A 23,491-nucleotide genomic window follows, 5' to 3' on the forward strand; every position below is an offset into this window, starting at 1 on the left:
AGGGATCACCTACTGAAGGACTTCTTGGTTGCTTCCAAGCTATGCCATTTACCATCAAAGCTGCTATAAACATCTGCCTGCAGGGTTTTTATCTATCTATCTATCTATCTATCTATCTATCTATCTATCCATCCATCCATCCATCCATCCATCCATCTATCTATCTATCTATCTATCTATCTATCTATCTATCTATCTATCCATCCATCCATCCATCCATCCATCCCTCTATAGAGAGCACAAGCAGGGGAGGGGCAGAGGAAGATAGAGAATCTTAAGCAGGCTCCATGCTCAGCACGGAGCCCAATGCAGGGTTTGACCCCAGGACCCCTGGGATCATGACCTGAGCCAAAATTGAGAGTTGGATGCTCAACCAACTGAGCCACCTAGGCACCCCAGCATGCAGGTTGTTCTGTGGTCACATGTTTCAACTCCTGTGGGCAATTACCCAGGGTGAGGCGGCTGGGTTGCATGGTAGGAACATTCTGGGTTTGTAAGAAAGCACCAAGCCGTGTTCCAAGGCGGCTGCACCATTTTGCTTTCCCAGCAGGGTGAGCGAGGGCTCCTGGTGCTGCACCTCCTTGCGGCACCGGGTGTAGACGGTGTGCAGACTGTGGTCATTCCAACAGGTGCAGTGGTGTCTCATTGCTTCTATTTCATTTTTTCCCGGATGACATACGGTGTGGGGCAACTCTCCTGTGCTTTTTTCCCATCTGTGTGTCTCTGGTGAGGTGTTCGTTAATGGGTATCTGTGGCCCATATTTTAATCAGCTGTTCTTTTATTGTTGAGTTTTAAGAGTCCTTCCTTCCTTTCATTCATTCATTCATTCTTAATAAGCTCCACATCCAACACAGGGCTCAAACTCACAACCCTGAGATCAAGAGCCCCATGTTCTACCGACTGAGCCAGCCAGGCGTCCCGTTCTTTGTGTATTTCGGATACTGGTCTTTTATCAGATGTGTGTTTTGCAAATATTTTCTCCCAGAGTGTGTCTCGTCTTATTCTCTTGACATTGTCTTTTCTGGAGCAGAAGTTTTTCATTTTAATTAAGTCCAGCTGGCCAATTTTTTTTTTTCGACGACTGTGCCTTTGGCATTATATTTAAAAAGTCATTGCCAGGGGTGCCTGGCTGGCTCAGTCGGTGGAGCATGCGACCTTTGATCTCGGGGTCATGAGTTTGAGCCCCACGTTGGGTACGAAGATTACTTAAAAAAAAAAAAAAAGTTATCGCCACACCCAAGGTCACCTAGGTTTCCCCCGTGTTATCTTCGAGGGGTTTTATAGTTCTGCATTTTACATTTAAGCTGATGATCCCTTTTGAGTTGATTTTTGTGAAGGGTCTGAAGTCAGCCTCTGGATGGATTTCTTTTGCGTGTGGACGTCCCGCTGTTCCAGTGCCATTTGTTGAGGAGATGATCTCTGCTCCATTGGATCGCCTTTGCTCCTCTGTCAAAGATCAGCTGGCTGTGTTTACGTGGGTCTGTTTCTGGGCTCTGCATCCTGTCCCGTTGGTCTGTCTGTTCTTTTACACTGCCTTGATTCCTGTGGCTAAGTTGGGTCTCATCAGTCTTCCAACTCTGTTCTTCTCCTGCAATGTCGTGTTGGCTCGCCTGGTCCTTCAGGCTCCGCATACAGGCTTTAGGATCAGGGTCTTGCTATCCACAGCGTAACTTGCTGGCAGTTTGTTCGGGATGGCTCCGAGCGTGTGGATCCAGCTGGGAAGAGCTGGCGTCCTTACAGTACAGGGCGTGGGGTGTCTTCCACATAGTTTGGTTTTCCGTTGATTTTGTTCATCAGGGTTTCGTAGTTTTCCTCAGAGATCTTGTACGTATTTTGTTAGACTTAGACCTAAGTATTTCATTTTGGGGGTGCTAATGGGAACCGTGTGTGTTTTTCAAATCCCACTGTTCACTGCAGTATATGGGACAGTGGTTGACTTCAGCGTATTAAGCCCGCGTCCCGCAGCTTTGCTGCGCTCCCTACTGGGTCCCGGAGGCTTTGTGTCACCTTCTTTCCGATTTTCCACGGAGACGGTCACACTGCGGACAAAGACAACACCCCGTCTTCTTATCCCCCTACACACGTCCTTGCCTGTCTCTAAAGCGTGTGGACATCTGCTTACATACTAACCACGATGCCATTATAATAGCCAAATAAGTCATCCATCGATCCTGGGAAGGTCCATACCCAGGCCATTTTCAAATTTTCCTGATTGTCTGAAAAAAATAGCCTATTTGTCAGCTGGCTTATTCAAATAAGGATCTGAAAACGCTCACATATTGTATCCGACGTTGGTGTCTCTTACATCTTCTTTAATCCAGGATGACCCACCTCCCCTCTTCAGTTCTTTACGTCACGGACTTGGTGAAGAAACAGGCTCATGTGCCCCGTAGCTCATCTCCCCTCCTGGATTTGTCTGTTTTCTTCCTTGTTTCAGCCAGCTTGTTCCTCTGTACCCGTGTTTCCTGTAAATGGATGTGGGCTCTAAGGCAGCAGAAAATGCTTCATTCTGTCCTTTTAATCAATAGCGTATTTTTAATCTTCTCCAGGAAAACAGATAGCATGAGTGGACAGGAAAGCAGGCGTCTGTGGCAGGGAAGGCACGGAGTGCAGCGCAGTGTGACTGGCTCGCTCTGGAAACAGACACTTTCCTGTAGACGTCGTACAGGGAGAAGCCTGGAAAGCCCGTCTGAAGAATGCTTACGCTCTCCCTTGAGCCCCTCGCGCGACCATCAGCGATAATGATGCTTTACGTTTCTGTCCCCAGCACGCTCGCTCTCGTTAGCTCACTTGCTGCCGAGGCAGAGACAGTACAGGTCGCGTTCTCTTCATTTTGCAAGTTGTGCGAGTGAGGCTCCGAAGGCGAAGTGGGGGATGGTGTGGAAAGCAGGACTTCTGACTCAGAGGGCTGTGGCCTTCCTGGCCCTGTGTGCTGCTCCCCTCCCACCAAGCCTGGGGGTTCCCCACTACCCTCATCGTCCTCCAAGCTGGGCTATGAGCTGTGTAGGTCACTGGGGCGGACAGAACCCTTCAGTACCTGGGTTCCCAGAAAACATGCAGAATGACAGATGCGAGCAGGTTCGGTGTGGTCAGCAGGCCTGCGTGACCGGCCCGAGTGGGAGGTTCTGGCCCGTTTGAACCACACCGGGGATGCGCGGGTTCAGGATCTGACCGGGAGGAGTTTCAGCGGTGGAGGGGGCTGAGGACTGGCCATCCCAGTGTCCGGGGCGGCTTGGGGTGAGGTGGGAGCACCCAGACAGTGGGCAGAGAGGGGAGCTGGGGCAGGGGCGGGAACGGGAGGCAGGAGCTGGGGGAGGGGCGGGAGCTGGGCCAGGGTGGGTGGCAGGCACAGTCCGGCTCTGGTGCTTTCAGCTGGATGGAGGCCTGCCTGAAGGAGGAGCTTCCTCCCCCCGTGGAGCTGGAGGAGAGCCTCCGGAACGGGGTGCTGCTGGCCAAGCTGGGCCACTGTTTTGCACCCGCCGTGGTCCCCTTGAAGAAGATCTATGATGCGGAGCAGCTGCGGTACCAGGTGGGGCGGGAGGCCTCTCCCTTCTACCTGCTTCCTCTTAGCTTGCCCTTCTCCTTAGCAACAAGGGACTCTTGCTAGGTGGGCCCCGGGCTGCCCCTGCTATGAGGCTTCTGAGCAAACGGGTCTACCCAAGTCCACGCTCAGAGGCCTGGGGGCTTTGCCGCCGTGAGGCTACTTTCTGGACGCGCTGCCCCTTCGCCACGCTCTGGCCGGCACAGCCCTGTCTCCTTCCTGCCTCACCTCTGGACTCCCCTTTACTAGGAAGCCTTACTAGGTTGTTGATCCCCTGTCCGCCGTCCTTCCCAAATGTCCTGCTGGGTCATCCATTCCTGGTGGCTTCCGTCTGTGACTCTCTCCTGGAGGGTCGGGGGACGGAGTATGGGAAATCTGCAGGGCAGGGTCCGCTGGCTCCCCACCCCCCACCCCCCACCCCGCCCTTCAGATCTCCAAGCCGCGGTCTGGGCTGTGCCCATGGGGAGCTCTGAGAACTGTAGAAATAGATTCTCTTCTCTTTCCTTCCCTTTCAGGCAACTGGCTTGCATTTCCGCCACACAGACAACATCAACTTCTGGCTGTCGGCCATAGCCCACATCGGCCTGCCTTCGGTAACGCTGGGCCTCGAGACTGGGGAGCATCTTTACTCTCCACCGGCCCCCCACCCCCACCACGCACGCTTTGTCTCCCCGGATCCTTCAGCCCTCGTCAAAATGTGTCTCCTTAGCTAACTTAACCTGAGGGTTTAAATTGCCTGCAGGTGTCTGTCTTTGAACCACGTTACTTGGTCTCTGCCTCTACTTCCTGTGGGTGAGGGAAGTGGAGGGAGGTGAAGGCCCCCTGACCTAAGCTGCACTGTCCCCATTAGTGAGCGAGGCCCCCGTGCAACGCGGTGGATGCATATTTAGCCAGCCTTCCACCAGAATTTCGTGGCGTGATGTGGGCTTGCTACGGGCCATATCCCTTGGTGGTGGACTTGGAGGCCCGGGCCCGGGTCCCCTGTTGGCCACACATGGCACGTCCCCTTGTCCTTTGGATCTCAGCGTGTTACTTGACTGTCAAATGGGGATGGTGATCCCTGCCCTGTGTACCCCGTGAGGCTGTCAGGAGGACCGGATGATGTGCGTGAGTTCCCTTTATGAATCCTAAGGAACTGTACCAATTAAGGCATGATAGGACTCTGCAGGGTTCTTCCTACAGGCAACTGTGCAACAAGGAAGCAGCAGTAAGGGGACTTTGGTGGGAGGCAGGAGTAATAGGGGCCAGCTGTCCTCAGTGAGGCTGGAACGCTGTCAAGTCTCTAGATTGGGTCCTTCCTGTGAATCTGAAGTAACCAAGAGGTTTTGAGCTTCGACCTCATGGGAGTTGCCAGGCGGAATGGGACGCCGTGTCTTGGAGGGAGGACTCAGTTCTTCGAGGGGACCCCACTGATCAGAGGCCTGTGGCCCAGAGACAGGGATGAACGCCCTGTGCCCTCGGTGGTCCTGGACAGCGTGTGCCTCTTTGGGCCTTCCGAGGGAGCACGGCCGGCCCCCCAGCATGCCGCCTGCCTGGCGAGAGTCCACAGGGGCACAGGCTCGCTGTGTCTACGGGATGCATAGGGGGCCTCTTTCTCCTGGAGGACACGGCCTGTATCCTCTAACCGCAACAGTCTTGCCTGTGTCCCGTGAATCTGGCGATGTGCGTCTGCGCCTGGGCCTCGGCTTTCTTTAACACTTGGTGTGTGTGGCCACAGTGCTGGCTGTCAGAGGTTGGGGAGGCTGACTTCGAAGCCCCAGGCAACAAAGGAGTATCTCCCCGGGTCAGAGAGGAAGACCCATTCCTCAGCCCCTCTCTCCATAGCTGGTGCTGCTTCACGTTTCCAGCGGCAGTAACCAGCTGCTTTCCCCTCCAGACCTTCTTCCCGGAGACCACAGACATCTACGACAAGAAGAACATGCCCCGGGTGGTCTACTGCATCCATGCCCTCAGGTGAGAGGCCCCAGACTTCCGTCCTCCGGGTGGATACAGGAAACATGGCAGCAGGAAGGAAGGCAGGCACTTCTCAGGAGCGTGAGACTTCAGAGTTTTGCCGTTGTGCGTAGATTTATGCGCACGTTTGTGTGTGACCTGCAGGGGTGAAGGAAAAGGGCAGGAGGGAAGGGTCTTCCGTTTGTGCCTGGGGCCCAAAGCAATCAAAACGAGCCCTCAAGAGCGTCCCATGCGGCTCACCTAGCGGGAACGTTCAGGCTGTTTGGTTCTTCTCAGAACCGGCCATCAGCATCCAGCTGGCTAGAGCTTAAAGTGGCCGACCAGTTCCTGCGTCTGCCGCGTCGTCTCGTCCGGACTTCATTTCCCACGTCCTTTCAAGCCCGCCCGGCTCTGCGGGTCTCTGCTTGCCTTACCCTCTGTGTCCACCTGGTAATCGCAGTGTGCCCTTCTCTGTGAAGTCCCGATGCCCCCTGGCCTCTCGAGCATCGTACTTAATCTTCTGTAGCTCTTGCCTCGGCCTGACTTCCAGTAACATCGCTCCCCGTGGACTGGGGGGACTTGGGAGCAGGTGTGGTGGGCTCCCTGTCCAGGTCCCTGTGGCATCTCCTGCAGACCGTGTCAAAATAAATAGGCCCCAACGCCTTCCATTCTTTTCCAGTCTCTTCCTCTTCCGGCTGGGACTGGCCCCTCAGATACATGATCTCTACGGGAAAGTGAAATTCTCAGGTGAGCCCAGCTCCTTCCCCAGCCGCTCGTGCGGGCAGGGTCTTGGGGGCTCTGGCCCTGAGGAGAGGCACCTGTGGTGTCATTGCAGCCGAGGAACTTAGCAACATGGCCTCTGAACTGGCCAAATACGGCCTCCAGCTGCCGGCCTTCAGCAAGATCGGGGGCATTCTGGCCAATGAGCTGTCGGTGGATGAAGCCGCAGGTAGGGGTGTGGCTCTGCCCTGCTGGGGGGTGGGCTCCGTGTGAAAGGGCAGACTCCAAGCCTCCAATGCATTCTGGCTGTCATCTGTGAGGTGACCTGGTTTGCCCGGCCCTCTGGATGGAAAAAGGGAATGGTGTCAGGGTGGCCTGTGGCTGGTCGCGCTGCAGCGGTCTGGGGTTTGTTCTGGCCTCTGACCTTGTCTCCACGCCCCTCCCAGTCCACGCGGCGGTCCTCGCCATCAATGAGGCGGTGGAGCGAGGGGTGGTCGAGGACACCCTGGCTGCCTTGCGGAATCCCAGCGCTCTGCTGGAGAATCTTCGAGAGCCTCTGGCAGCCATCTACCAGGAGCTGCTGGCCCAGGCCAAGGCAGAGAAGACTGCCAGCGCCCAGACCCGAGTAAGGAGGAGCCTTTGCTGTGCAGGCGTGGAGAGTGGGGTGGCCCAGAAGGCCTCCGGCGGACAGGACTCCGGCACATCCTGTCTCCACGGCCCAGAGTTGCTGAGAGCAACGCTTGTTGGTTGTTGTAGAGAAGCAGAGGAGGCACCCAGGGATGAGGATTCAGGAGAGAAGGCGGGAGACGGGTTCTGGGGACTCGATCTTCTGGCCAGGCTGAGGTGGGGACGTAGAACTGGCCAAGACTGGACAGGAGATTTGACTTAACCGTGTCCATGCCGAGGGCGTGAACCCAGGGGTTCTCCAGATTCCTTCTTCTTCTTTTTTTTTTTAATGTTTATATATTTTTGAGAGACAGAGTGCAAGCAGGGGAGGGACAGAGAGAGAGGGAGACACCGAATCCGAAGCAGGCTCCAGGCTCTGAGCTGTCAGCACGGGGCTCGAACTCATGAACTGTGAGATCATGACCTGAGCCCTCCAGGCAGCCCCAGATTCCTCCTGAGCAGACTGACCTTTGGCCTGGGAAGGCGCCCAGGGGAGGGAAGAATTCGAGACAGGGAGGGGGGAGCAGGAGAGGACTGAGCTGGTTTCCCAGGTCTCCCTTTCGGCATGGTCTTTGCAGGATGGTGGAGAAAGCTGGGACATATATGACTGCTACCTGACTCAGGCTGAAATCCAGGGGCACATCAACCACGTCAACGGTAAGAGACCTGGGCCAGGAGGGCTTCGGGGTGCTCCCAGGGCAAGCCCCCGCATCGGGAGGTTCAGGGATAGCTCTCAGGCCAGAGGCCCTGTAGCCTCACTTGGGCCAACCCTGGTCTCAGGGAAAGACCAAAGTCAAACAGCAGGGTGTGTGCTGCTTTTCAGCTCTCGCTGTCCAGAGAAGTGACCCTGTCCGGGGGGTTTCTGTTTGAATGGAGATCCATGGACAGGGCAGAGGCAAAGGACAGGCCTTGCAGCTCTTGCTGCTAGAAGGGCAGCTGGCCCGGGGTCCTGGGAGAAGGAGCTGCGAGGCATGGACGGGGTGGGGCGGACACGAGGGCAGGAGGGGCTGTTTGGAGACCCAGGATGGAGTGGGCAGCTGCCTGTTGGGGTCAGGATGTCCTCCCGGTCTGGGGTGGGGAGGAGGGGAGGCTGCCAAGATCAAGGTTTAGGGCGGGGGGTCATGCTGGGCAGGAAGAACAGGGCAGGTCTGGGGTGGTACCGGCTGGGCTTCTGCACATCGTTCATTGGGGGGTCTTGGTCTTTGCAGTCCATGGGGCTCTAGAAGTTGTTGATGATGCCCTGGAGAGACAGAGCCCTGGGGCCTTGCTCGAGGCCCTTCATGACCCTGCCCTGGCCCTGCGCGGAGTGAGGAGAGACTTTGCTGACTGGTACCTGGAACAGCTGAGCTCAGACAGAGAACAGAAGGCACAGGTCAGCTGATTACCTGCTCCCTGCTCTGACTGTCTGCTGTGGGATGGGGACTGCCTCTTTCTTAGGCATCCCCTCCGTCCCCTCCTTGTATTCAGTAAGTGCTGACTATGTGTGTAAATGGTTACATCACCCCAAAGCCTAATGGCCCAGACTGACCAAGGGGTCCCCGGGGGCAGCCGGCGAGCAGTGACGTGCTCCCCCATGGCTGAATGGGGGCCTCAGTGACAAGGGTCCTCGCTGCCATTGGCCTTCTCCATGACACTGTCTTCGTGCTGCCTGTGTTGTTAGTTCAGTGCCTGCTGCGTAAGAAAGAGCCAGACTTCTAGGCAGGGAGGTGGGGGTGGGTGGGCCTGGGAGCCCGTGAGGGCAGCTCCTGTGAGAGCTCTCTCCTACGTCACCTCTTCCCCTCCCCAGGAGTTGGGCCTGGTGGATCTTCTGGAAAAGGAGGAGGTCCAAGCTGGTGTGGCTGCAGCCAACGTGAAGGGTTATCAGGAGAAAGCCAGTAAGTCACTTCCAGGCTGAGGCCTGGCCCCGGGCCCATCACTGCGGCATCTAACCCTCGCCTGGCTTCTGTGTAGGGGTGTGTAGGGCGATGCAAACTGCTGCCCACGTTTCCAGCGGGACCTCTCCCCTCCCTGATGTGTCCGGGCCCAGGCTGCCTGCGTGCACACTACAGACGGGTTCCTTAAGGCCTTAGGGGTAACGACAGTCACATCAGGCTGGCTCCTGGGGCAGACAGTTTTCTTCAGGGCACTTGCCCTGTATCTGGACGGTTTCAACCTGCTTGAGTCCTTGCCTCTCGACTGTAGTGAGAAACTCATGATCAACTCACTTTCCCTTAAAAACATTATCTACAGGGACACCTAGGTGACTCAGTCGGTTAAGTGTCCAGCTCCCGATCTCAGCTTAGGTCTTGATCTTGGGGTCGTGAGTTCAAGCCCGCCACTGGGCCCCACGCTGGGCGTGAAGCCAACTGAAAAACAAAACATCATATACAAACACAATTTTTTATTAGAGGAGTGTGGCCTGGTGATCGTGTCCCTCCCGGGAGGTCAGCGTGTGGCAGGAGTGAAGTGAAGCAGAGTTGGGGGGCGGGGGGGGGTGGTGCCACAGCCTGTGGCCACCAGCCCCGTTTCAGCCGTGTAACTCCGTCCTGACCTGCCGTTAGAAGTCGCGTACGGGTGTGAGACGCTCACCTCTGTGTCGCGTGTCTTCGGGCCTTCCTGGCCTCTTCCCTGACTCGGCCTGGACTTCGGTCCCATATGCTCCGTGAGGCAGATGAGGCCTCCGGTGCCCCCTCCTCTTGTCACACGCCCATTCCGCCCGGCCGGACAGCCTGTCCTTCCCTCGCTCTCCCGCTGCCAGCCCTTCGGTCGTCCGGGCTGCTTTCCTTGTGCACTTTCACCCGGGGAAAGCGGGTGGTGGCATCCGTCAGCGCCGCCTCTGCCCCTTCCGTCCCCCGTCTCCCACCAGGACCCCTCCTTCCCCGGCTGCCAGAGCTCTGGGGGCGGGAGGCAGCGCTGGCATGGAGTGGCCGGTGTCTTTGGACCCTTACTTCTCCCCAGGGGATGCATCCTGACACCAGGGCCGGCATCTGCTCGGCACTTCCCAAGCCCCGGGGTTTGAAATCGGAAACCCCCCTGGTGCCCCGTGGCCCCTCCAAGCTCGCTCCTGCCCCTTGTGGCCCAAGCGGCTCCACTCACCCCTCTGTGCTGTCGGCGAGATGTGGCCCCTAGAGCCCTTGACTGACCTCTTCTTAGCCGTGCCCCGTAGCCTCCTGCCAGTCCTGCGTCCACCGCCCCTGCACCTCCCCCCGCCAAGGCGGCCCCTCTGCCACCGGCCAAGCTGCTCCATCTCTGGGCCTGACGCACTGCTTCTTTCAGTGCCCCGCAAAGTGACTCGGCACCCCTCCCTCACAAACACTTAGAAGCTCATTCTGGACCTAGCAGAAGGCAGAACGGTTTTGAAGAGGCGTTTCCCCCTCGGATACCCCAGCAGAAGCCAGTTAGCCAGGAGACTAGGACGGGCCCTGGACGCCCGGCCCGTACAGCCCTCTCCCTCCTCCCCTGCAGTGCTCCAGGCCGTGTGCAGGATCAACGGAGCCATCCGGAGGGGAGTGGCGGCTGACACGGTGGCGGAGCTGATGTGCCCAGAAGCCCGGCTGCCTCCAGTGTGCCCCCGCGCCCCGGCTGTGTACCAGCAGGAGCTGGCAGTGCTCCAGCAGCAGCAGGGAGGGGTGAGCCCCAGAAATGAGGGTCCTGCCCCCGCGTCCTAAGCGGGGGGGGGGGGGGGGGGTGGGGCGGGGGGGTCCGTGCAGAGCACCCTCGGAGGGATCCTGAGCTCATAGTAGCTAGCACTCTTGAGCGGACGCTGCTCTACGCGGTCATTGATCCTTGCTAGAACCCTGGCGGGTGAGGAAGATTTCCATTTAGAGGTGAGGGAACTGAGGCGCAGAGGTGGATACGGTTCCTGACGGCTGTGGCCGGCAGTGCTGAGAGGGCATGCTAAGCCGGCTGCGTGGAAGTCTGTGCCCGTCACCTCTCTGTGTGCCCCCTCACCCCTGTCCAGACGGCTCCCGAGACATGGAGGTGACAGAGCCCCCCTGCAGGGAAGTCCCAGTCCCTGCAGGAGGTGGAACACACCTGAGGGTCCAGATAGTCACAGGGAGGGAGAAACGGATGGTGTCAGTGGCAGAGGACTTCAGACGAGGAAATGGAGGGAGCAGAGCTGGGGGTAAGTCCGGGAAGGCTTCCTGGAAGAGAGGAGACCCGTGGAGAATCATACCCACAGAGGGAAGTTTAGAGCATGACCCCAGTCATGGCCTTCAGGAAGGGCACGGTCTCCATACCGGTGACTGCAGTACGAGGCAGAGAAGACGAGCCCTAGGAGGTGACGCACGGTGACCCGGGCCACGGACGGCAGAGCGGGAGTCAGCTTCTGGCTCTGCTGTGTCCTCACTGTGCGACCTTGGGCGTTAGTTCCTTGTCTGCCCCTCAGTTCATGTGTGAAATGGGAACAATAACATAATTCCCTACAGGATTGTTGTGAGGGCTACACGCGTCACCGCGCACGCTTAGAAGTGGGCCCGGTATGTGAGCTCAGCTGCTGTGACCCTTATCTGCGGTACTCCTTCTGTACGGGACAGGGAGGTGCTCTAGAAGGAGGGAACAGTACGCGCAGGTGTTTGGAAGGGAGGAGAAAGCTGGGCCGGGAAGTGGGGCGTGTGGTGCCGTGTGATGCCGTGTGGAGGGGCCCTGTGTCCCCCTCTCTGTCTCCCGGGGCCTTGCGCCCTCCCTGGCGTGTGCCAGGAATCAGAAAGGAGTCGGTGCGGCTCTCTGGTTGAGCGTGGGCTCTGGAACCAGGCGGCTAGCTTCAACTTGTGCTGTGTGCTCATCTGCAAAGTGGGGACATTAATGGTACCTCCCTCGCTGGTTCGTTACGAGAACAGAGTGAGTGTGTGGGGGCATTTACCCCCTGAGCACACAGTGAGCACACTCAGTGTTGGGCACAGTGAATTAGCGAATGAGTTGGGGCTTGGGATAGAGACTGGGATGTGGGAGGGCCTTGGGGGCAGGATAGCAGTGGCCCCAAGCCCTTGACCCGCCCCACGGAATCGGTGCTCCCCTGTTGTAGGAGCTCGGCCACGAGGAGCTCTTTGTGGCCGTGGAGATGCTGTCAGCCGTGGTCCTGATTGACCAGGCCCTGGAGGCCAGGGATGTCGGCGGCTTCTGGAGCAGTCTGATGAACCCCGCCACGGGCCTGGCCGAGGTGCAAGGAGAGAACGCTCAGCGGTGAGAAGGTTTAGCAGGTGTGAGCGGGAGGGGGCGGAGCCAGGAATCCACCCTCTGCTTGGGACCCAGCCTTCTGCGCGGTTCCCTGCTCCTGGGCCCAGGCCCCTCTCTGGGGCTGTTCGCAGCCCCTGGCCTGCGACTCGTCCTGGGAGTGGGGCTCAAGCATCCCCCCTTCCTCCATTCCTTGTGCTTTCGTAGAGGTTTGAGTCCCGCCCCGTGCCAGATACTATCCCGGGTGGTGGGAAATGTCAGTGAACAAAGCCAAGTTCCGGCTCTCATCCAACCCACGTGCTCGTAGAGGGGACAGGCAAAGCCAACGTGCCGGATGACTGGCGGGGAGGAAGAGCCATGGCAGAACCAGAAGGGGCCGAGGGGGTAAAGGCTGGGGACAGGCGGGGGGTTAGGGAAGGCCCCGTCGGTAAGGGGGCGTTGAGAGGGACCTCGGGGCATCTGTGGTTGCGGGGAGCTGCGTGGGGCACAGGCCCAGAGCAGGACATTGCTTGGTGTGCGCAGGGAGTGCCAGGAAGCCGACGTGGCCAGGCAGAGAGGGCAGAGTGGTGGCTGTGAAGCAGTGGGGGCCACGCCATAGCTTGGGAAGGGAGCCACAGGAGGGTTTCGGTGAGGAGGGGGCGATGTGACCTTTTGCCAAGCTCTCGGTGGCTGCTGCACTGGGGATGGCTCCAGGGTTGATCAGGACGGGCAGGCAGCCTCCAGGCCAGGCGCGAGGAAGTCATGGCTGAGGGCAGCGGGCGTGGGTGGTGGCGGAGGGGAGTCTGGTCCTGGGTCTGTTCCCCAAGTGGACCTGACGGGACTTGGTTGCGTGTGGATGTGGCTGTGAGGGGGAGAGTGTGGTCACCTGTGGCTCCAAGATTTCCTCCCTTAGAGATTGGAGTGTGTGTTGACAGGAGTGGGAAGGACTGGGGCACACAGGCCAAATGGAGGTGCAGAGCTCAGGCGTGAGCGGCAGGCGTGGGATCACATCCGGCATCCGTGGAAGGAGCGAGGAGGCCGCTGGCGTTCACGCACGGGTGGCGGGTTGGGGAGACCTTAAGGTTTCGGCGTCCCGAGCCGTGGGGTCAGGGAACGAGTCCGGAGACCGAGCGGTGGGAGGCTGGGGCACGCAGGGCTCGGGCCGGGCGGGGAACCAGCACAGGGGCCTCGGAAGAACAGTGGACAAGGGGAGAAGAGAAGGAGGAGAGCGCGGCGAGCCCCCTGACTTCCCGCTGGCGGGGCCCCCGCTGCCCGCCCTCTCTCCCTCTGCTGCCAGTTACTTTGATGCGCTGGTGATGCTGCGGCAGGGGCGTGCGCCAGACGGCGTCTTGAGCTGGAATGACCTGCAGGCCACCGTGAACCAGGTCAACGCTCAGGTGCAGGAAGAAACCGATCGTGAGTGGAGTCCAGGGCGGGCGGAGGCAGCCCATCCCTTACCTAGTCCCTCTGCCCACCGACGTCTGTCTTGCCCAGAGGTGCTGGCGGTCAGCCTCATCAACGAGGCTGTGGACCAGGGCAGCCCCGAGAAGACCCTGTCGGCCCTCCTGCTCCCCTCGGCTGGCCTGGACGACGTCCACCTGCCTGTGGCCCCTCGGTACCATTTCCTCCTTGTGGCGGCCAAAAGGCAGAAGGCCCAGGTGAGGTCTGCGTCGGTCGCTGGAGCAGAAAGAGCGTCCGCCGTGGGCAGAGCTGTGCCCAGGATGCACCTGGGGCCAGCCCAGTCTGATGAGAGTCCGCTCTGGGGGTGGAGGGCCGGAGGGGCCGTGGGGGCAGGTGGCCCCACGGCCAGGGTGCTGGACCGAGCTCCGGATGCCAGCATGCAGAGGGTGGTGGGGGCTTGTGCGTGGGTAGAGCACGGGCCTGGGGGCCAGAGAACGGGGCCGCACTTCCTGCTCTGACACTCGGCGACGTTGTGACCTCCAGCAAATCCCGTGTCTCTGAGCTCTGCCCACGCGTCCGTAACGTACTGCCTGCGCTGGTTCTACGTGCCTTCTGGAATGGGGGAAATCACACGATCGGAGAGCGTGGTGGGGTCCTAACCCTGTAGCGCCCTGAGCCCACGGTGGCGCGGGGGGTTGAGGGCTAGACCCGCTGGGCCAGACGCCTCCTGGTGGGCTGACCCTGCCCACGTCCTGCTGTTTCCTCACCTGCACACACGACATGACAGTCGACGTGTCTCGCGGTCAGGGGTTCGGTGACATGGCGTGCTGGTAAAGCTGCCTGGGTTCTTCCTGGGCCGAGCATCGTTTGTGGGCTTTGCAAAAGCCGGTTCCAAAGAAAGTGCTTTAGAGCGCTGCCTGGAGCACAGCGGCCCGTCACGTTTTGTTTAGAAAGTTTCTCCCGTGGGGCGTCTGGGTGGCTCAGTTAAGCATCCGACTTCGGCTCAGGTCATGATCCCACAGTTCGTGGGTTCGAGCCCCGCATCGGGCTCTGTGCTGACAGCTCAGAACCTGGAGCCTGCTTCGGATTCTGTGTCCACCCCCCCCCCCGCCCCCAGCTCCTCCCCCGCTCACGCTCCATCTCTCTCTCAAAAATAAACACATTAAAAAATTAAAAAAAAAAAAAAAGAAAGTTCCTCCTGTCTGTGAGGAGGGTTGGCAGGGAACGGAGTCGGGTTGGGGCTGGGTGAAGGGGGGTGGGGCAGCGGGGAACCAGCCTGACCCTGTGGCCTGCACAGACTCTCTCAGCCTGTGGTCACACGTAGCCTGCCACGCCTGGTGGCGTAGAAGGTTCGGAGCAGGGATGGGAAGGACAGAGGGGAGGCCAGGGTCAGGATCGGCCCGAGAAGGTGCGCGATGAGGCACAGGGGCGCAAGGGCAGGTGCAGGGAGACTTTGGTCCGGGCTCTCCTGGGACGTGGCTGAGGCACAAGGGCAGGGAGGTGAGCTGCCCGGAGGGCGGAGGCTCTGGGGTGCTGCGGCCAAGCTGAGAACAGGCCCGGACCGAGCCTTCTGAGCCTGGCAGCAGCCCACCGGAGCAGGTGACAAGGCCATGCCTGCACGCGGGTCCTCGCACAGCTGAGCTTGGGGCCTGCCTGGCCCGGCTCTCGTCTCTCCCACATCTCTTGACATCCCAGGCAACGGGGGACCCCGGAGCGGTGCTGTGGCTGGAAGAGATCCGCCGGGAGGTGGTTCGAGCCAACCAGGACACGAACGCCGCACAGCAGAGTACGTGGGCCTGGGGGCCCTGCAGGAGTCTGGTGGCCGGGGTGGGGTGGGGGCTGGGGGAGGGAAAGAGGTGTGGGCTCCCCACCCAGGGAGATGGGCCAGAACCACAGCAGGGCCTTGCTGCTTGGACTAGAGGGTGGGCTTCCAGCAGCCGGGCTGGCAAGTCTCAGGGTTGAGAGCCCACAGCCCACCCGTGCCTCCGTCCACGCCTTCCAGTGGGTACTTGACCCCGAAGCCTGAGCGTGTGAAATTGGATGGTGGCCGAAGGTCCATCCCATACCGCCCGCTCCGGCTGGGGGGTGTTCAGGCGTGGGCGGCGGGGGTCAGTACACAGAGACACTTGTGTTGCAGAGCGTGTGTTGGTGGTGTCAGTCCGTACTGTCTGGAGTCCCTCTGTCTGTCTGTCTGTCTGTCTGTCTGCGTGACGGAAGGCAGGTGCTGCACTTCTCGGACTTTATTCTCTCCCTAAGAAACTGTCCTGAGCTTCTCTGCCCGTATCCTGCCCTTGAGCTTCTGTACGAGAGAGATTGGAGCTGTCTTCTTACCCCGCCCCAGCCAGCCCCATGCTGCCTCCCTCCAGGAAGCCTTCCTTGACTGCTACCTTTTCCTCCAGGCACAGCTGCATGCTCTGTTTTCATCTATGTCTGCATCCATGCTGGGAGGTTCCCTGTCCCCTCCTTCAGATGGGCCTTTTGTGTCCTGTGAATCCCACCCCCGTAGGCAGGACAGGGCGCTTGGGAGGGACTTGGGGGAGGGCTAAGGACCAACCCCTGCCTCCTGATGCCCCTGTCAGTGGCTCTCGGTGTGGCCGCCATCAACCAGGCCATCAAGGAGGGCAAGGCGGCCCAGACAGAGCGGGTGTTAAGGAACCCCTCCGTGGCCCTCCGAGGGGTGGTTCCCAACTGCGCCGACAGCTACCAGCGAGTCCTGGAAGGAGCCATGGCAAAGAAGCGGTGCCCAGGTAATGGCCCCAGCCCCTCCCTCCGCCTGTCCCAGCCGCCCGCCGCCTCCTCGGAGCCTTGCGTCCTTACCTGGCTTCTGCTCAGGGGACGCGGCTCTCTGGGTCCAACACGACATGAAGGATGGCTCCGCCTACTACTTGCACCTGCAGACCTTCCGGGGAACTTGGGAGCCGCCCACCGGCTGCCGCCTGAACACGTCCCACCTGACTCGGGAGGAGATCCAGGTCGGCAGAGCCCCTGTGCAGGAGGGGCCGGGGAGGGCCTTCCCTGTAGCTGAGGCTCCGCCTGCCAGGGTACCACAGGCTCTCTCCTGCCTCCACAGTCCGCCATCACCAAGGTCACGGCTGCCCATGACCGCCAACAGCTCTGGAAGGCCAACGTCGGCTTAGTCATCCAGCTCCAGGCCCGCATGCGCGGCTTCCTGGTTCGGCAGAAGTTCGCTGAGCGCTCCCGCTTTCTGAGGACCTGGCTGCCGGCGGTCATCAAGATCCAGGTGGCGGGCACTGGCCTTGGAAGTCCAGGGCCTGGGGTCTGGGCTTTGGGGTTTCCTTCCTGCCTGCTCTCTGCTGAGTGGGAGGGGGATGATCTTCCGGCCCCCGAGCGGTGGGGTTTGAGAGGAGCATGTGTTCCAGAGCCTGGGTTTGGGTCCCATCTCCGCCACTTAGTCACCACGTGACCCCGCCAGGCACGTACTCTGGACCAGCTTCCCCGTCTGCAGAATGGAAACGTGAATGTCATAGCAGGGCTGTCGTGAGGGCTAATAAGCAAGGTGACATCCAACGAGCATCTGAACAGTGCCAGTCACTGTCATCACCGTCACTGTCCTCAGGGCATGAGCTGCTTCGTTGCCTCCCCGTGGGGAAGAGGGAGTGAGGTTTAGTGAGCCATTGGGGTTCGGACGTGAGGGGGGCGCCCCGGGTCGGGGGTAAACAGGAAAGGGTGGACCAGCCCCAAGGGGAACTTTTGTCTCCAGCCAGCCCTTTCTACTTGTATCCTTCCGACCTGCAGATGGTCCCACGAGTAACTGGGGGCAGGGGCAACTCGGAAGGTGGGCCTCGGGCCCGACCACCCTACGAGCCAGGAAAGATGGGAGTCGAGCACACAGAGACTCCCCAGGTAGATGTGACCTGCAGGTGTCACGGGCACGTGTGCACCGTGAAGATACTTTACGTAATGAACGTGCGCACACCCGGTATCTGCAAGGATGCCCGCTGGCCCGGGGCAAGGGCAGGAGACGGACGGGAGACACACAGAGGAGTGACCACATCTCCCCTGGCGGGGCCAGGAACACAGCTGACATTAGATGCTGTGCTGATAGGGACGCAGAGCAACCCATAAGAGTCCCCTGGGGCGGGGGGGTGGGGGGGGCGGCGAGTGGTCCCTGAGTATGCACTAGCCCGTGTGGGAGCTGGTAACGGAGGGCTTGGGCTTTAGAGTTAGAGGCTGGAGTTCGCCTCCTGGTCCTGCCATTTCTGGGTCGTACGAGGACCTTGGGCGCCTTCCCTAAGCCCTCTCCAGCACCGTCCCCTCATTCACGACGATGGTCCTGACCTCACGTGTGGATTGTGAGGGTTGATTGAGCAGGACAGTTTCACGTAGCGCTGAGCTGGTGAGCACTCCACTGGTGGTGGCCGTGATACCAGGTTATCTGGCAGGGCGCTGGTCCCAGAAGTCAATGCAGAACCTTAGCAGTTAGCACTGAGTGGTCTGATCGCAGGGATTCCCCCCGCCTGAGCCTGGACTGGAATTTGACCCCAAAACTACAGAGCTGAGAAGCCACGGCAGCAGTGGCAGAGGGGATGGGGTCAGGGCGCATTTGCCACCAGTCCTGGAGCTGTGCGGGTTCCGGCCTAGGTCCTGGGAGGCGGGGGAAGGGAGAGGTGGCCCAGAGCCTCTCGGGCCACCTGTCCTCCAGCCGTAGAGAAGTAGTAAGGGTCAGCAATGGTGTTGGTGGGGCGTACGGAGACCTCCCTGTCTCCCGAAGGCTCTGAGCCTGGCTGAGAGCCAGTCCCTGTCCTGTCTTTTGACCAATCCAGACTGGGGGGGGGGGGGGGAGGGGGGCTCTTTAGGAAGGAGCTGTGTGTGGGTGGGCGGAGGAAGAGAGGAGAGGGGTCCCCTCTGCTTTTCACCGCAGCAGGTATCCAGAGGGACAGTCTGTACCTGCAGAAGGAGAGGATGTAGCACCTGGAAAAGGCCTGGGCTGGGGGCTTCCTGGGCCCGCAGGCTCCAGGGTGGACAGCTGCTGTCCTGGGGCCACCCTGCCTCTTTTACACCCCATCCCAACAGGGTGACACGGTCAGCCTCAGGAGGGAGCCCGGCCCGGAGGACTGGCTCTGGGGAGGGCTGGGAGGGCAGTTAGTCGAGAAGGGATACTCCAAACGCACCAGCCCCAGTGTCAGCGATGGGGTATCGCCCAGGGCCTGAGCGCCCAGGACATGTTCCATGTGAGCCCTAAAAGACAGGAAGGGTTTTGGGGGTAGGTGGGGCTGGGGGTCAGGATCGGGGGCGTAAACGAAGGGTCGGGGCAGAAAGTCACCAGGCATGTTTAGAGGAAAGTGAATCATCTGGTGTGGCTGGAATCATGAAGGAAGGAGCCGGTGGGGGGACATGTGTGTGTCAGATGGTTGAGAACTTCTGGAACTTTGGGGCCGAGAGAGACACAGTCCGAGAAGTACGTTAGGAAACTAATCTACACGGGCTTGGCATGAAAGGGGAGAGGCCCCTGAGAGGGAAGGGGGCCGTGAGGTTTGGTTTTAGAGACCAAAGAGGGCCGGGTGCCCTGAATCGCTGTGCTCTGTGCAGGGGAGGCTGGCACAGGGTTGGGTGCGAGCGGGGTGGGGCCGTTGGAACAGGAGTGTGACTAGGGGAGCGTGGGCGGCCCGCGGCCCCCACGGCTCCGCCTGTGTGCCTGTGTGTCTGTGCGCCTCCCCAGACTGGGCGTGGGGGGTGGCGGAGCACGTGCGTGTGTTTGGGGGGACACGGCGCATGCTCTGGTGATGGGGTGTAGACTGTATGACTACTGTCTTTTAAGCTCGTTGCCTTACAGTAGAGTCCCTGCGAGGAGGTGTTGGTTGGCCTGGGTGCGTGCGTGTGCATACGCGTGTGCCGGGACCAGGGAGGGCGGCAGGTGTTTGGTCTCCCCGTGTGGATGGAAGTTCTCTGACACCAGGGCCGGCTTTCCCTCCCCCCCTCCCCCTCCCCCTCCCCTTGCCTGCCTCCCTCCTGCTTCCCTGGAGGGCCTCTCAGGCTAGCGGGGACCAGCCGGGCTCTTCTCCTTTCCTGTCCTGACGCCCAGGCTCACTGGCGGGGTTACAGGCAGCGGAAGACCTACCTGGGACGGCTGCAGTATTTAAAAGCAAACTCGGACGCCGTAATCAAGGTAGCTGTCACGGTTTGGGTGGGTTCCTGTCTCTTGAAGGGCCCTCTGAGAACAATTGTTTAGTCCTCTTGCCTCGTGGCCTCTGGGGACAGCTGGACTGGCCCGGGCCGGAGGGTGGCCCCCGAGCCTGGAGCTCTGACGCGGTGCGCGTCCTCAGATCCAGGCCTGGGTCCGGATGTGGGCAGCTCGGAGGCGGTACCGGAGGCGTCTGGGATACTTCCAGAAGAATGTGAGTGTCCTCCTGCTGTCCCCGTGCCCGGCCTTCACGCATGAGACCAGGGCAGGGGCGGCCAGCAGCCCTTTCGCACCTGTGTTCACCGCAGGTTAACTCCATTGTGAAGATCCAGGCGTTTTTCCGAGCCCGGAAAGCCCGGGATGACTACAGAATGTTAGGTACGCGGCTTGGTCTCCTCTCTGTCGTGAGTACACGGCCTGCCCTCCCCTGTCCGCGCGAGCCCATGGCCCCCGAGAGTCAGCAAGGCAGAGGGTCACGCCCTCCCCAAGCTTGCAGCTTAGGCTCTGGAGACGTCATTGGCCCTTCTTGAGCCCCTGCCCTCGTCGACAGCTGATGTCCCCGACCTTGAGCATATGGCTCAGGACCCGGGGTGCGTGTGGGAGTGAAGACATGTGCTCTGCCTTTGGGGATCCCCCAGTCTGGTGGTAGAGACAGGAAATCCCCCAGGCTCAGACAGGTCCAGATGTCCCTCCTGGGGCCACACAGCAGGGAGAGAGTAGGAGACGTCTGTGCAGAACGTCCGATAGGGGTTGTAGCAGAAGCTCCTGCCCGCCAGGTAACATGGCCCGGTCCCCTGGAGGACTCCCTCGAGCATGTTCTTTCTGTACCAGGCCTCCACTATCTCCCCGTCACTACCAGCAAAGTAATCAAGGGGAAGGGCTTCTCCCCACACTCTTGCGTGACCCGTGGCTCCCCCAGCTCCGGCCTCTGGGCCGTGCATGAAGCCTTCTGCCGTGTCAGGACTGAGTGCCAGCACCTAGGGGTGCTCTGTCATCCTGCCCCTTGTCCCCTCAGCGGGGCACGCACCTAAAGCCTCAAAGGGGTCCTTCTGGGCCGTTCTTGGCTCCTGTCCTGAAAGTCCAGAAGCCCAGCCTTGGATGCCCTGCTCTTTGTGAAGTAGACCCAGGGTCCATTTCCAAGTTTCCTCCAGTCCTTGGGTTCTGGAACAGGTGGGCCCCTTTCCCTTCCAGGCCTGAGGCAGCATTCCTGGGCATCAGGTGGCCTGCACTGCCCTGGGACGTCCCTCTTACCCCACTCTGCCCGTCCTGCCCGCAGGGGTGCCGCCTGCCCTTCTCTGACTCTGGGCACTCAGCCGATCGGAAGAACAAATTGGAGTAGGGGGTTCGTGGAGGCAGCTAGGGCTCTGACTTGGGGGCGGGAGAAGTCCCCGGCCTGGGCCCAGGGGCGAGGAGAGCAAGGGAAGGACGGTTCTTCCGTCATAGCCGCCCATAAGAGACCAGGAGCTCGGGGACAGGACAGGCCTGGAGGCGGCCTGCTGGCCTCAAGCAGCCTGGGGACCAGGAGGTGGTAAGAGGCAGGGAGCTGCTGAGGAAGCCCCCGCGGGGGCTCGGCTCGTCCTGACGCCTCTTCCCTTCCCGCCAGTGCACGTGCCCCATCCCCCTCTCAGCGTGGTGTGCAGATTTGCCCACCTCTTGAATCAAAGCCAGGAGGACTTCCTGGCCGAGGCAGAGCTGCTGAAGCTTCAGGAAGAGGCGGTCAGGAAGATCCGGTCCAACCAGCGGCTGCAGCAGGACCTCAACCTCATGGACATCAAGATCGGCCTGCTGGTGAAGAACCAGATCACCCTGCAGGTGAGGGCCCGGGCCGCCCACCGCCAGACCCAGCTGCTTCCAGGGAGGTGGCTACTCGAGTACGTGTTACGTGTCGGATTTCATCACCTGGCTCAGGTCCTCGCTCCCGCGGCGCTTCGGGGGCAGGTGACGGTGGAATTACAATGCCCGCTTCTGCCGCTTCCCAGTGAGGGGGCCGCCAGCCGCCTCTTTAACCTCTGAGTCTGTTTCCTCCTCGGAGGCGGGAATAATCAGAGCGCCCACCTCACCAGGCCCGTGTAGACAGACAGGAAATTTCCTCAAACCGCAAATTACGAGGCCGCGCCGTGTGGGTAGAAGCGGCAGTGGTGGCCCCAGCCCGGGCGCGCGACGTGAGAAATGAGCAGAATCCCACAGACGCGACGCCCGGGCTGCTAGCCGGCCCTCCCTGGGGACGGGACGCACCCTGTGGAAGCAGAGGTGCCAGACGGAGGGGCGGGGCGGGGGGCGGGGGGGCGCGCACCCTAGAACCGTGTGTGGGGGCGCCTGGAACCGCAGAAAGGCCCGGTTCCCTGAGGCCTGATTCTGCCCCTGCGCCGTGCCCCCCCCCCCCCCACCGGCACCTGCAGGAGGTGATCTCCCACTGCAAGAAGCTGACCAATAAGAACAAAGAACAGCTGTCGGGTCTGATGGTTCTGGACCAGCAGAAGGGCCTGAAGTCGCTGAGCAAAGAGAAAAGGCAGAAACTAGAGGCTTACCAGCACCTCCTGTACCTGCTCCAGGTGAGCAGGAGCCTTTGGGACGAGAGGACCCCACCGTCCCCGAAGGGCCTGGGGCCTGGAGGCCTCTCTGTGCCTGTAACCCGAATGCCTTGACCCCGGAGACTGCCCCCCACTGCTGCTTGTCTGGAAGGTTCCTCGCGCCTCGCAGGCAGCGGGCCGGCGCCGCCTCCTCTCCGGGCCCCATCGGGAGAGCCTCTAATGCACCGCCGGCCCTCGAGGCACATCACACGCTTCCCGTTTCCCCCCGTTGCTTGCAGACTCAGCCTCTCTACCTGGCCAAGCTGATCCTTCGCGTGCCACAGAACAGAACCACCAAGTTCATGGAGTCCGTGATTTTCAGCCTGTACAACTATGCCTCCAACCGCCGCGAGGCCTACCTCCTGCTCCAGCTCTTCAAGACAGCGCTCCAGGAGGAGATCAGGTAGGCTTTCCGCGCCCAGACGAGTGGGAAGGGAACGGGCTGAGAGACGCCACCGCCGGCCCCGTCACAAGGGGGCGGTTGGTTGAGGTTTGAGGGCACAAATGGAATCACGAGACCTCTTCTCAGCCTCACGTGGAGCGTCTGTAAGAGCCTCCGGGGACAGTACGGAGGGAGGGTGTGGGCGGGCAAGTTAGCGCACAGGCTGTCAGGACAGGCCTTGAGAGGGGCCATAGCAGAGCAGGCCGTGAAGGGCCACAGTCGGGGAGAGGAGCAGCTCTTTGTCCTACACAGAGACAGGAGACCAGCTCCGGTGACCTCTCGAACTACAGGTCAAAGGTGGAGCAGCCCCAGGACATGGTGACAGGCAACCCCGCGATAGTGGGGCTCGTGGTGAGGTTCTACCGCAATGGGCGGGGCCAGAGCGCCCTGCGCGAGATCCTGGGCAGAGTCGTCCAGGACGTGCTGGAGGACAAGACGCTGAGTGTCCACATCGACCCCATTCACCTCTACAAGAGCTGGATCAACCAGAGCGAGGCCCAGACCGGCCAGCGCAGGTGAGGGGCGGTGCAGGTGAGCAGCAGCAGAGGGAGATCTCCTTTGACCAGCTCCGAAGGTGGCATAGAAATGAGCTGCTGATTTATGCGGATACGACCCCGGCCCCGCGGGATGAAATAAAGTAGCTTTTAGCGCCCCCTCTGGTGGTTAACGTGGAACTGATGTCAATGACGCGGACCTGGGTGTAGAGGGAACACAGGTGAACGTGCAAACGTGTTTAATTGGCGTGTCGGTGCTTGCTTGAGAGTGGCCCGTCCGACCTGCCGGGAGTCGGGATACGGACGCCTCCTTGATGGGGGATAGCTGAGCACCCAGATTTGCAGGCGGATAGACAAGTGAGGTGGCAGGAGAGCTGGGTCGGCCTTGTAGACTGGGGGTGCTACTTGGGGTCACGGTCCTTGGGAAGGGGGCCGCCGAGGAGCCGCCC

The 23,491-nt window shown here is 60.5% G+C and overlaps 1 protein-coding gene across 2 annotated transcripts in view; it reads left to right on the forward strand.

Annotated features, from left to right (window-relative positions):
• IQGAP3 (IQ motif containing GTPase activating protein 3) overlaps positions 1-23,491 on the forward strand; it is a 35,032-nt gene that overhangs the window by 3,834 nt on the left and 7,707 nt on the right. For both annotated transcript variants that reach the window (XM_058700016.1, XM_058700017.1), the window contains exons 3-26: positions 3,374-3,530; positions 4,058-4,135; positions 5,419-5,495; positions 6,154-6,221; positions 6,310-6,423; positions 6,641-6,819; positions 7,439-7,517; positions 8,069-8,232; positions 8,647-8,734; positions 10,305-10,468; positions 11,866-12,023; positions 13,291-13,409; positions 13,488-13,651; positions 15,090-15,180; positions 15,974-16,141; positions 16,227-16,366; positions 16,465-16,635; positions 19,438-19,521; positions 19,679-19,750; positions 19,845-19,914; positions 21,140-21,342; positions 21,930-22,088; positions 22,346-22,509; positions 22,839-23,063. In XM_058700016.1, coding sequence (XP_058555999.1) covers positions 3,374-3,530; positions 4,058-4,135; positions 5,419-5,495; positions 6,154-6,221; positions 6,310-6,423; positions 6,641-6,819; positions 7,439-7,517; positions 8,069-8,232; positions 8,647-8,734; positions 10,305-10,468; positions 11,866-12,023; positions 13,291-13,409; positions 13,488-13,651; positions 15,090-15,180; positions 15,974-16,141; positions 16,227-16,366; positions 16,465-16,635; positions 19,438-19,521; positions 19,679-19,750; positions 19,845-19,914; positions 21,140-21,342; positions 21,930-22,088; positions 22,346-22,509; positions 22,839-23,063 — 3,156 coding nt within the window. The remainder of the gene's footprint in view (positions 1-3,373; positions 3,531-4,057; positions 4,136-5,418; positions 5,496-6,153; positions 6,222-6,309; positions 6,424-6,640; positions 6,820-7,438; positions 7,518-8,068; positions 8,233-8,646; positions 8,735-10,304; positions 10,469-11,865; positions 12,024-13,290; positions 13,410-13,487; positions 13,652-15,089; positions 15,181-15,973; positions 16,142-16,226; positions 16,367-16,464; positions 16,636-19,437; positions 19,522-19,678; positions 19,751-19,844; positions 19,915-21,139; positions 21,343-21,929; positions 22,089-22,345; positions 22,510-22,838; positions 23,064-23,491) is intronic.

The sequence above is a fragment of the Neofelis nebulosa genome, chromosome 15 (assembly GCF_028018385.1).
Source record: "Neofelis nebulosa isolate mNeoNeb1 chromosome 15, mNeoNeb1.pri, whole genome shotgun sequence".
NCBI classification, from domain to species: domain Eukaryota; kingdom Metazoa; phylum Chordata; class Mammalia; order Carnivora; family Felidae; genus Neofelis; species Neofelis nebulosa.